Source organism: Pseudopodoces humilis, chromosome 2 (genome assembly GCF_049639895.1).
Source record: "Pseudopodoces humilis isolate 2021_Gansu_Grassland_sample_001 chromosome 2, ASM4963989v1, whole genome shotgun sequence".
NCBI classification, from domain to species: Eukaryota; Metazoa; Chordata; class Aves; order Passeriformes; family Paridae; genus Pseudopodoces; species Pseudopodoces humilis.
This window is the reverse complement of record NC_142201.1, coordinates 67,220,419-67,233,332: the sequence shown is the minus strand read 5'-3', so window position 1 is coordinate 67,233,332 and position 12,914 is coordinate 67,220,419. Positions and strand designations below refer to the sequence as shown.

The following is a 12,914-nucleotide window of genomic DNA, read 5'->3' as shown; positions in this document are numbered from 1 at the left end:
TGGATCCTCCTGTTAGAATAGTTCTTCAGAATGTTCAGTCTGCCGAAGGTTTCTTTCTGCCAATACCTGAATACCTTACTTTTGGTGACAATGCATTCTGACCTGCAAAGAGATTTAGAAAATAAGCATGTTGTTATTGAAACTAATTTTACAGGGTTTTATGCAGCTGTACAAGCTTCAGAAAAGGCAAAGCCAGGTGGGAATGTATATTTTTCTGAAAATTAAGGCGATCCAGACAAATTATTTGAAACCATCAGAGAAAATGTAAGAAAAGTTGGTCCAGTCTTACTGATTGCAAATAAAATTGGGATTTATTTTGCAACCTGAAATTCATTGATATATACCTCAGTTTACAGAGCTCTCAGATTAATGTGGTGGCACTAATTCAGTCTTTACTTTGAGGAGAAAGTAAGATAGCTGAATACGTGGCTTAAGTAAGAAAATGGTTGGCCACTCCTTCCCAGTACAGAGACAGAGATACCCCAACCATTGAAACAATCTTTTCACCATATAGGCTGGCACCTCAAAACCCAAACCAAACTCACACAGCTGGAGGAAGAACTGAAAATCCATGTTAGAGGGAGAGTTGTGCAGATCAACACCATGAACTTTGACAGATCTTGCTAATGGACATGCCCATAATGTCCCTGGATGTATCTTAGGCTTTTTATCATCTTCCTCTTAACCCTGTCTCTGCCATGCAACTTGCTGTTCTGGCAAAAAGCTGGTCTGCTATTCTCTGAAAACTCCAATGATACTGGTCTCAGCCCTTTTCTCCTCCCTGATTCTCAATTGCCCTCACAGCTAACTATTTAATCACTGGGATATTTGGTTTTGCTAACAGATAGCTTCCTCCTCTGCTTCACAGCCTCTTGTACTTTAACTCAGCCTCAGCCTGCTGTTTCCTTGAAAGCTTTGGAATAAAAATAAATTTTGATAAATGTACTTCATCACCTGTTGAAGAAATAAAATTCTTAGGTCTGAATTGTACAAGGACTGACAAGATTATACCTGATGAAAAATGGATTGAAAGTAAACAGGTTAATGAACAAATTGATTGTAACAAATTTTATTATTTAAAAATCCTGCACAGATTAATGTGCCAAATAAACTTTGGCATTCCTTTCACTACTTACTCTAAACCTGTGGGACAACCACTGTATGCTGCTATAATAAACAAAAAATATATATTCAGTGTTTTGTCCATATAAAACTTTATTGCATAAAATGTGTTGTCAATGTGTTGAGTGGAAATTAGAGCCCAAAAACAGTGTTTCTGTTCCTAAGCTTCTGACAGATGCCACGTTGAAAGCTGAAGTCATCTCCCATAACACTGGGAAATTGTCTTCCCATCATTTTGCAGGACCGAGACCAATACACATTCAGGAATTACTGATGGCATCAGTTGCAGTTTCTTTGATCAAACCACAGTCTTTGATCCGTGACTCAACATTTGTCTACCGAAAATATCTCAGATTTTTGCCATGGAGATTTGCCCTGTGGGCCAGGCAAACCTTATCTCAGGTCAAAGTGTACTGGACTCTTTCAAAATTTAACCCAGCAGATGGCTCAACATGCGGGAGACCATCTGATTGGACTGCGCTTACTTGTTTTTTACTCAGACAGCCCTTTCAACTGCCAGAGAAACAGAAAACTGCATATGACTGAAGAGACCCAAAGACAATCCTGTACTAGTTTCTAAAAATAAACAGCAATCCAGGCAGATAAACCAATCCAGTCCAGCTGATCGCAGATGCCATGTTAATTTGGCCAGCCTAAGCATCCACAGATTTTTTTCCTTTCACTTTTGAGTATGTGGTACATTCCTTTATCTGTTCTTATACCAGGCCTCCACCATAGAGCAACAACTTTTGAATTGATGTAATCTACTGAATAGGAGGTTTTCTTTTCACAGTCAAGTTGTGGGTGTTTTCAGAGATTTTAAATTTTAACATATATCTAATTTAACCAACTTGATGATTGAGTTTTTCAACAACTCATGTAATAACAGAAGCAGGTCAGATGCATGAGCATCCTACGGCTCCAGGAATGGAGCACTGAGCAGCTGTGAGGCTCTATCTTTTTGTAGTTTCATTATCAAAATGCTGAACCTTGGTACCTATTAAGTGTAGAACTTCCTTGCTAATTTGTGCCTGACGCTTTTTCAAATGTGGTATGTTTCTCTAGAATAAGGACCCAAAAATGGCTCGAGTTGCACTGGAATCTCTGTACAGACTACTGTGGGTTTACATGATCAGAATTAAATGTGAAAGCAACACAGCTACCCAAAGGTAAAGTGCTTTATTTGTAATGAAAATCCATTGTAGAGTGGATGTTGCCAGTGAAGAGGCTTTATAGTTCTCCTGAATTCACTCATATTGAACCTATTCATGTTGTGAAATAAGAAACGTAACTGTACACAAGAAAATATTCCCTCTTGTAGCACTGTCAGTTACTCTGTCACCTATGAAAATTGCTGTATAAAGTGTTTCTGCTTTTGGAAAAATTAGAAGTCACTCCTTGTTCAGTGTAAGTTAAAAATACTTTTGTAGTAGCCACTGACTGGTTAATTTACTTGTAATGCAGTAATGAAATAAAATAATTGCACTGAATTTATAGCAAAGGATCAGAACAAGATACCCCATTAAATTTTCAGTTCAAAGGAAGTTTTTTTCTGGTCTTTCTAAATGGAGTGTCATGCTAAATGAAGGTCTGCAAGGTCCAAAAATGTCTAATGTTCCTTTTTCTTTTGCAGTCGACTTATTACTATTGTCACAACCCTTTTCCCAAAAGGGTCCCGTGGTGTTGTGCCAAGAGATATGCCTCTAAACATCTTTGTGAAGATAATACAGTTTATTGCACAGGTATGGGAGAGCCATGCATATATCTTTCCATATAATGAACAACTTATTTTCCCAATACCAAATTAATAAATAAGTAAAGTTCTAATGACTGAATTTTTTGCAACCCTGTTGACATTAACTTTCATCCAGAGAATGATGAAATTATAGACTGAGCTGGGGCAACTCCTTTTGAATGAGGTTTTGATTGACCTCATTCCACTGAATATAGATCAAAATTAATAGAGTTCACTTCAACTCACATGTAATTTTTGTCAGTTTTTAAAATTTCCAGCAAGTCAAAAAATTAATTTGTTGACACACTCTGACTGTCAATAAAGTTGAAAATAATAGGTCATGTCTCATCCTGATACTGAATCATCCCTGCTGTGTAGGACAATAAGTTGCACTGCTGTCAAAGCAGTAAGTCAGATGTCAACCAAGTTCAGCATGGAGTTGACAGATAAGTTTTCATCAGTTCAAATGGGAACTGCAAAAATAGGCTAACTTACAGTGCTGGAAGTTCCATCTCTTTTATGACTTAAAGTCAGAAGATTTTCCCATTGAGCAAAGCACTTAAGCACATACTTAAAGTCTCTGAGTAGGAATGAAGCAAACAAATGCTTAAAATCTTCCCTTAACTGTGCCATCTGTGAAGACAGCTCTCTTTATGTAAAATACTGTGTTAGTGCCATAATTACTGCAGTTTAATTGAAATAATTAAGAGCTGTATTTCTGAAATGGATCGTTTTCTATTTAAATGCTATACAATTTTTATTTTGTCAATATAAAGCATTGTCAAAAGCTTAGATCTGATAATATGTTCTACATACTTGTGGTTTTTCCATGTATTTAAATAAACCTTGATTAAACTGGGTTTCAGTGTTCTGTAGCCTTAATGAAAATAACTAGCATAAGGGAGCAGCTTAATGATTTGCAGTATTTTTGCTATTTTAGGAACGTTTAGATTTCGCAATGAAAGAAATTATCTTTGACTTTCTTTGTGTTGGAAAACCAGCAAAAGCTTTCAGTCTCAACCCTGAGGTATGATGTACATCTGCTTTTTTTTCTTTTTTTTTAATAGTTAGTATGTAATGTATTGTGCTGCATTTTCTTCCTGGTTACATTCTAAGTATGCTTTCATATTTGTCCAGTTTTCAGGCCAAATATTGAATCTGATTTATTGGTAAAATACATCTGTGAACATCTGTCTGTAAAATGTCACATTGTTTATGACTTTCTGATGTTTTCTCAGTGAAGAATATCAAATGTGAACTTGTGCAAATATATACAAGAAAAAGAAAAGTATAAATAAAACTATTGGTCACAGTATGTCCTTATCACTCTGCTGTTGTTACATGCAATGCCTTAAACTATTTTAATATAACACTAATTTTTCTGTAATAGTGTCAATGTTTTTCAAAACAATTTTACTGGGAGTGCATGATGCAAGAAAGCTTGAAAAAGAAAACAGTCAAATAAAATTTTACCTGTCTGACCAGCAAAGCTCCAGTGGTGTTGGTGTCATGAGTCAGCTTCCTAATGCTTTTCCTAGAGAAAACAATCAGAAATTTGAAAAAAATTTCCAAAAAAATCAAAATATAAATAAGTACTAAAGAATAAAAAAAACCTCTTAAAAATATGCAATTCCTTTAAAATTTTGAAAATTTTTTCTTTTGAAAATTAAGGAAAAAAAAAAAATAATTTGTGACCCGCTCATAAAAAATGTCTGTATTAATCTTGCAGAATTAAATTCTTGTCTCTATTCACTAAGATGTTAAAATAGAGTGATTGCCTTGCACAAATTATATTGGCTACAAAAAATGTGGAAAAGTAGGTTAAACTTTCTACTGTCAAAAGCAGGAAAAATGAAAGGCAAGCTTTACTTTGAACACAGCTTTCATCTTTCTATAGCAGAGTAAAAAAGAATGAAACAATTTTTGAGCGGCCAGTCCGCACCATGGTCTGGGTCAGCCACCTGCAGCATTGACTGAGAAAGGTCCTACAAAGGACATTTTGTGTTAGCCCAGGTGAGAGGCGGTGGACATCATCCTTAGCTTTTTGTTGAATCAATGTCTGAAATTTTACTGTTTCTCAACAACATTGTAAGTCTGAAAATATAGAAATTATAGCGCCACTTTTTTATGTACATAGACTTTAGCATTCAAAAAAAAAAAAAATCCCCATAATGTGTGTAAACACATCTCTGGGGGACTGTCAGTAGGACAGCCTCTCAGTTTTTGGAACACATTCCAGAGAAATTGAAAACATTCTAGTCTTTCAATCACTGCAATGCAAAGCTTGCAAGTTTTCCTCTGGTGCATTCCCAGAAGGCATTCAGGTCACTCAGATTCATCTTCCTAATATTTTCACATTGTAGTTTTGGCATTGAGCATCATTCCAGACTTTTCTCTCAGTGTGATTAACCCTGGGGCCTTTCAAGACAGTTGAAAGGCAGCCCTTTTTTTTCATAACAGATGTAGGTAGTTTTTTGTTTAACTGAAGGTCCATTTAAGATGCATTGCTACACTACAGATCATATCCAGGTGTTTTACCCTGAAGATAAAAAGATAATGTGCTAATGCAAATACTTAAAGATCTGAGAGGGGAGAATACTTAAAGTTTTGCTCACAATGGAGATACTCACTGTTTATTTTATGGGCAGTTTTTGTGAAGTGTATCAGACTAGTTAATGTAATGAAGATACAGAAAAAAGAATGCCAGCAAGTGCATTCTCAAAATTTCAAAGTGAATGAAGAATATGCATAGAATATGATTATTTGCTTATGGTACTCATCCATCTTTTAAACTTCACAGAGAATGAATATTGGCCTGAGAGCTTTCTTGGTAATTGCTGATAGCTTGCAGCAAAAAGATGGTGAACCGCCAATGCCAGTGACTGGAGCTGTCCTTCCCTCTGGAAATACTCTCAGAGTGAAGAAAACGTATCTGAGCAAAACTCTTACAGAGGAAGAAGCTAAAATGATAGGTCAGTAAAGAATGGACAGTAGAGAATTTTATGTGAGAATGGATGTGTACACGTTTTCAGCCCTTGAGCAGAATCATTTATTATTGTTAAGTATTGGATTTATTTTTGTACTATAAGCATTTAATTTATTGTGTGTTCTAATGAAATGTGTGTTTCAGTTTGACAAATGCTGTTTTTCACAGGTCATTCTGAAAAGAATTCTAACAAATGTTTGCTCTATTGAATTCTTGTATTAGCTGATTCATTCCTATTTTATAATCCAGTATTCCAGTTTCCATGTATAATATGTAAGCATTCCTTTCGGAGCAGGCAACACATTCTGGTTTTGGATCAGGATATCATTAGTAGTGGAATATTCTATCTCATGAGGAAAGCATTTTTCTTACTTCATGCACCACAGCATGAGTAAGCAAGTTTTCTTTTCAGAATATATATATGTACCTGTAAATGTTCCCAATTATACAAAAATGCATATTTTTGCAGGTATGTCATTATATTATTCTCAAGTCAGGAAAGCTGTGGACAACATACTCAGACACCTTGACAAGGAAGTGGGTCGGTGCATGATGCTAACCAACATACAGATGCTCAACAAAGAACCTGAAGACATGATTACGTGAGTGCTAAGGAACACTAATTCCCATGAAACAAGGAGATGTAATTTTGGAATTTTTTTCTCTATTTCTGTCTGTCATGAGTCATCAGAGAAACAGCAAGAAACAGGAACATTTAGCTTAATTAGTATATACTTTGATAAAATGTTTAAGACAAGTCGATTGTGCTTCTTTTAATGTTTGGAACTGAAGATGTTCCTGATGTAGGTAAAATCATGAGTGAATCCTGTGGTTGTTTAGATGGTAGAAGTAGAATGCTGAAGTAGAAAATGTGGCAGCCTGTGCTCACAACACTGTCTCAGAGTATATTTGCATCACTGAACTTCAAAATGAAGGCAATGAATTCTGTAAATCCCTATTAATAATAGTATTCCAAAATTCCCTTTGCTTTTCATGCCTGTAATCAAAATCAAATCTTAATTAAAAACCCAAATAATCTTGTGATAAGGCTTGGATTTAAGCAGTATCCCACTGGAACAGAATCAAACCAGTGTGCTTCAAGCTGCATTGAGCACAGCACCATTTTTCACTTTCATCCAAAGTTATTAGTGAGGGAAGTTTCCTGGGGAGAGTTCTGGTGAGGTAAACATCAAGTAGAGGTTAGAGACACAGAGACATCATCTGATACATGCAGAGCACAAATTGTAGAGATCTCAACTTTAAGGAGACCTTGCATATCTTTCCTGTTAGAGCAGTGGACATGGTCATTATTCTAGAAAAGAAACAACCCCTGGAAAAAAGTTTGAGGTGTAATGAAAAGGATGCTGGTCTCTTTGAGATATATTATATTTACTGCCCAAAAAAGTCAACTTGCTAGGAATACTGTGAGTGACTGACTGGCCAAATTGAACTGCCTTGTACAACTGATACAATCTTTATGTTTTTGTTGCTCTTCCCTTATTTGTTGCAGTGCCTCTAGGTGAGACTGTGTCACCAACATTGTCTTACTTTATTTATATCTGTAGCCAGTATTACTATCCAATAATGTTTCATATTTTTCTTGTAGTCCTACCCTGAGTCCAGTTCTCACACCCAGTTTTCATAACCATTTTGGGTATTCAGGCTTTGTGGTAGAGAAAGTGAGTTTTGAAACTCACATTTTATTCACAAAAGATAATTGCACTGTGAAACCTTGGGCACTAAGACAAGAAGTGTACTTAATCTTTGCTATAAATATCCTTTGAGTGGTTTCTCAGCATCACCAAAATGTTGTTTATTTTTAGAGTCAGCAAACAAATAGACTCAAAAGAGTTTTAAATTTCAGGACATCTTAAGATTTGATAGTAACTTTTGTCAGAAACATAAAGATTGGGATATTTAGACATAAAAGTTGCTGTCATTTGTGTTGTACTTTATATCCAGATGAGCTCTAATTTAATATATACGCTTGAAAGGCAAGCCACATTATAACACGTTTTTACTTGTGTTGCCTTTCAAGGCAAAAAAAATATCTGGGATGCTTAATTATCAGTTGATATAAAATCATGTGAACTCACAAAAAACATAAGTAGCTGTTACTATCAGGATTGAAAATGATCCTTTCAAAAACTGTATTGTGGATATGTGGAAAAGCCAACATAGTTTTTATGTAATTGCTTCCCATTTTATTCACAGAACTCTGTGCTTCACTATAGTTACATATTTATTTTGAATTCTTTGGGCTTTAATTGGTAGATATCACACTATATTTATGTACATTTTGAATTTATTGTTTTTGTCATAGTTGCATAAAGTTTTTGTGCAAACTGCATAAAATGAATACCATAGTGTTATTTTTATTAACAAATAAAATAAGAATCAGAGGGAAGTAGCTAGGCAGTGAGCAGACACGACATTGTAAAGTATGCAGATTCTGGAATTTTCTTTGGCAGTGTTAGACTTGCTTCTAGACAATATTTAATTACTGATCCTTTCAGCATTTATTGTTGAAGTAATATATGCCAGTAGGGAGGGTCATATTAAAATCCTGAGTAAGCAGCATCCTTTGCATCCTGCACTGGGATATGAATTTTGGTACCGGTTATAATTACTTTCCAACATTTTGTTAGAATAGGGCATCCATTTTTCTAAAATACAAACCTGTCCTTGCAAGTGCTTCAAAGGTTCCCCTTGCCTCCCTCTCGTGCTGCGCCTCATAGCTCAGATGGTAAGTTGGAAACTTGAGCCTGAGGTTTGGATCTTCTCCTGCTACTCTTCTGAGCAGCTGATAAGCCACAGAACACCCACAGATTTTATATTTATAAATAATTGCTCATTTGCCTTCAGAAGAGTTTCCTCTCAAACTATTACTTTACAAATCTCCATTTGAAATGCACAAGCTTTGCCCTTGCTAGGCTCTGAGCATAAGGAAACTGCAGAGTTCATTTTCCATTTCAGATCATCAGGGAAGACTTGGTTTGCCTGCAGATAAAGTTACCAATTATACTTTAATGTTTACAACTGTAAAAATACAGGATTTTGCACTCGTTATTAATCCAGCTAGTATTTGCTTTAGTGATAATAGTTGAAAGGGATTTGTTTATAGCCAAATTCTCAGTGAGATACTGTATTTTACTCCTTTTCCAGTCAGTTGCTAACACCTTTCACGTTCTATCTGTTAGAATACAGATACAGTGAGACAAAGGTAATTAATCATGAATATAGTTTCTCCTAACTGTACCATTAAAACAGAGAATTAAAAATAGGTCAACATTTTACTCATGTAATCTATGTCCAAGTGATAAGTAGGATGTTGAGAGACAGTGTGGTATTCACTACAAAACTGTCTTTAATCTTTGAATTAAGTAAGTCTAATATCAGTTGATGCCTTTTCTGTTCTCACTGAACTGTACTCAGTGTTACTCACTGAGCTAACGAGTACAGAAAATTTTCTTTCAGACTGCATTGCATCCAGGCTTTCTCTGTGACTGAACATAAAAGTAAGATACCCAAATCCAATGTCCTCTGTTGGGTGGAGAGAGAGTAATTTAGTAACCAGGGCAATGGACCAGAGTGCAGGAAGACTAAGTTAATTTTTTGTTTTGTCACTCCATTTCAGTGTGGTGTTAAATAGCTTATGGTGCTTCTTGGTGTATCTTTTTTCCCCCTCATTCTTTTCTAGTTCTATTGGAAGCATATTAAAAGAGGAAAAATTTTTCATTTCATGTTTATAATATGGACTCTAAATAGGACCTAATTTTTTTGATCCTTCCAAAGCATATTACAGGCTAATAATTAATAATACTGTGGGAACGACTGCACATTTTGAAATGCTGTTACACTTTGGTAATTTCCTCTACAGTTCATCGTTAGATAATAGATGATTGAGATAAAAATGATCAAATAAAAAAAAATTGACACTTTGGGTTCTATCTGAAGGACTTACTTAATCTGCAGATTTACCAAAAAAGTTGGAAACAAGTCAGAAAACAACTGCATCTGTTTTGAAAATAATCAACAGCTGAAACCTGGGCTACTTTTAGAAGACTCATAGACTTCCAATCTGGTGTTTGGTTCATGCTGAACTTTGTGCTTAATGACTTTTGCAGGCTGTTAGGAACAGTTGTGCCATTCCACAGATTAGAACACCCTTAGGGCTGCTAAAACATGTTCTAGCTGATAAGAGTTGCCAAAATGCTGTTATCTCTGGAAGTGATCAACAGAAACTCTCTGGCCATACCTACCTCTGAATTATAAACCTTTTTCAGTATAAAAATGTATCATGATGGTTTTCCATAGGTTTGCCCTCTGTTGGGGACAAATCTCTGGATCTTCAGTCATGTTATTTGAACCAGTTATACATCTGCTATTTGCTCTATACAACTGGTGAAATATAGCTGCACTACGATGGAGAACACCCCAACTCTTTCCTCATTGCCTCATCCAAAGCTTGCATCATATATATGCTGATTGTGGTGGAGGAATCCTCCTATGTTATGCCTCCATTTTTTATATATATGCCAGTTCCTCTCAGAGAGAAACAAATGAATCATTAATAATTGGTTTTTCAAGTAATCTATAGATATGATGCATAAAAAATGTCAAAATCGAAACCATTTATTCAATGGAAAAATGTATTCATGTTTCCTTCTTATTTCATATTCTAACTGTCTATCCTAATGTATTTAATAGGCCTCTGGCACTTTAGAGGTGGATTATTTAACACAGTTCCTTCTTAAACTTAGTCAAAATTCTGTTTTAATTTTTCAGTGGTGAAAGAAAGCCAAAAATTGATCTGTTCAGAACATGTGTTGCTGCTATTCCTCGATTACTTCCTGATGGAATGTCAAAACTTGAGTTGATCGACTTGCTGGCAAGGTAAGCTGTACAAGCACTGAATGACTGCTCCAGGGGAACAGTGTGAAAAGCTGAGCCATGGAATATGTAACTGTTTCTTTTTATATATATGCTTAAAAAAAGTAAATTGCTCTTAATGAATTAGACAGAGATGTCCTAGCATCTTTTTACAGTTTTGTGTTTTTATTATGGTTCATAATTTTATGATAAAGTTGGTATGTCCAGAACTCTTTCCCATCAGTATGTAGGTCATATGATATTCGCTGTTATTCAGGAAAGTCACAACGTATTACTGTTTTCTAACCATCACAGCATACTGATTAGCAGGAGAAAACATCTTTCCTGTGTAGTGGAAAAACATGGAGATAACTGTTCAGTTTTGATTTATGATTCCCCCATATCTCTTTGGTAAAATAGCATGTGCTAGATGTGGTATATTACAAAAACCTTTTTTAAGGTTATGTATTAGTATTAGTATTAGTATTAGTATTAGTATTAGTATTAGTATTAGTATTAGTATTGTAAGACATAAAGAAAATATAAGTTAAAAAAATATTATATCCCTCCATTTAATTTGTCTGAGTAGACTTTACTGAACAAGGTAGTCTATGACATGAATGCTACACCATTTAGGTTTCAGGACATCAAATCAGTGACTTGTAACAAATAATTATGATAAAAGTCAGTACAGAAAGTCTGTTACACTTCAATTCAAGTATCCAAGACCAAGGTTCCAGCTTGTGTTCTTTATGTAAGTGGATTATGGTATTAAATTGAACCAAGAGGGCTTTGCAGCATATTGCTCTCTGGTAACTGTGGCAAAGCAAACTTTGCCACCCTGTTCTTGCTTTTCAGACATCACAGATGTGGGAACGGCAGATGTGGGAGCCAGAAGGCTACATACAAAACCAGTTTTTTCTGCTCTATGAACAGCTAAGTCCCAATGATGTGCTAAATCAGTGAAACAATTGATTCTGGTAGTAGTGGAGAGTGCAGACAGCCAAACAACTAAATCATCAGCCAGCAGTAGGTGTGCTGCAGTGCATGGCCAGCTTGATTTCCTTGAATTCACATTGTCTGCTATAAATCACTTGTAGGTTGCTTTAAATCATTACATTATTAAATTATACAGATACCTTATTAAACAGTTGCATCCTTTCTGCTTAAGGGAAATTTAAAAGGACATGTTTTCCTTTAATCCAATATTTTAACTAGAGTTCTATCCTTATTAATGGCCTTAACTGAGCTGGTAAAAAAGCACGTATCTATTCAGGTCACAGCTCTTCAATCACAGGATTGTCCAGGTCAGACCTGTCACTACTCTTAAGAAAATTTGGAGACCAGTGTGAGTTTCTTTATAAATTAATGCTACCCTCCTTAAGTCTCACAACTGTCAGTGTAACCACTGGTCTTATCGTTATTCTGTCATCAAACTTCATTCAGAAAAGGTCAGCCATGATTCTAAGTATTTCTTGGGTAATTGCCCTGCTGGGACAATGCAAAGCCATATAAGTTTGCTGAGTTAGCTGACTCTGACTGTGAAAAGAAGTGAGACATCAAGAGGAGCTGAGGAAGCTTCTCTAGAGCAACCTCAGAAGCAATTACATGCTCAGCCTCTCCCCAGGAAGGCAAACTCTGGAAATGGTGTTTTAAGTCATACTCATCAGTATAAGCAAGGGAAACACAAATGAGGTAAAATAGGTGGGTACACAATAGGTTGGAAAGCAGTTAACAAACAGTTTATGGTTCAGAAGACACATGGAGTGGTGTTGAAACAACTGGGTAGGGTCTCAGTATTGCAGAGCAGGATCACAAACTAAGAAAAGAAGTGATGTTCCTATGAAAAGATAAACCTTATTTACATGTACAGGTCTAGAAGGTTTTCAAAGAAGTTCTTCTGGTCTAGCCAATATAAAGGATGCCTGGTTTGGAGAACAGTATGCAAGCTGGAGCACTGTAGTTGAAGAAGACACTGACCAGAGAACAAGGGGGGAAAAAGATAAGTGGATTGAAGATGTTAAGTCTATTTAGCCTGGGACAGCATGAACTGAAAACTGTCTTCAAAAACATACCTTCAGAGAAGAAAGTAATAAACTGTTTAAAGAATTAATACCCAGCCTAGACTTAATGTAAATCACCAGAATGTCCCCGCACCAGAGCTGCTTCTATTCTGTATACTGCCCCATGTTTATTTGA

At 35.7% G+C, this 12,914-nt stretch overlaps 1 protein-coding gene across 6 annotated transcripts in view; it reads left to right on the top strand.

Moving 5' to 3' along the window:
• FRY (FRY microtubule binding protein) overlaps nucleotides 1-12,914 on the top strand; it is a 220,208-nt gene that overhangs the window by 124,929 nt on the left and 82,365 nt on the right. For all 6 annotated transcript variants that reach the window (XM_088067734.1, XM_088067729.1, XM_005516302.3 and 3 more), the window contains 6 exons: nucleotides 2,188-2,291; nucleotides 2,756-2,864; nucleotides 3,798-3,884; nucleotides 5,658-5,829; nucleotides 6,313-6,445; nucleotides 10,632-10,739. In XM_088067734.1, the coding sequence (XP_087923860.1) occupies nucleotides 2,188-2,291; nucleotides 2,756-2,864; nucleotides 3,798-3,884; nucleotides 5,658-5,829; nucleotides 6,313-6,445; nucleotides 10,632-10,739 (713 nt within the window). The remainder of the gene's footprint in view (nucleotides 1-2,187; nucleotides 2,292-2,755; nucleotides 2,865-3,797; nucleotides 3,885-5,657; nucleotides 5,830-6,312; nucleotides 6,446-10,631; nucleotides 10,740-12,914) is intronic.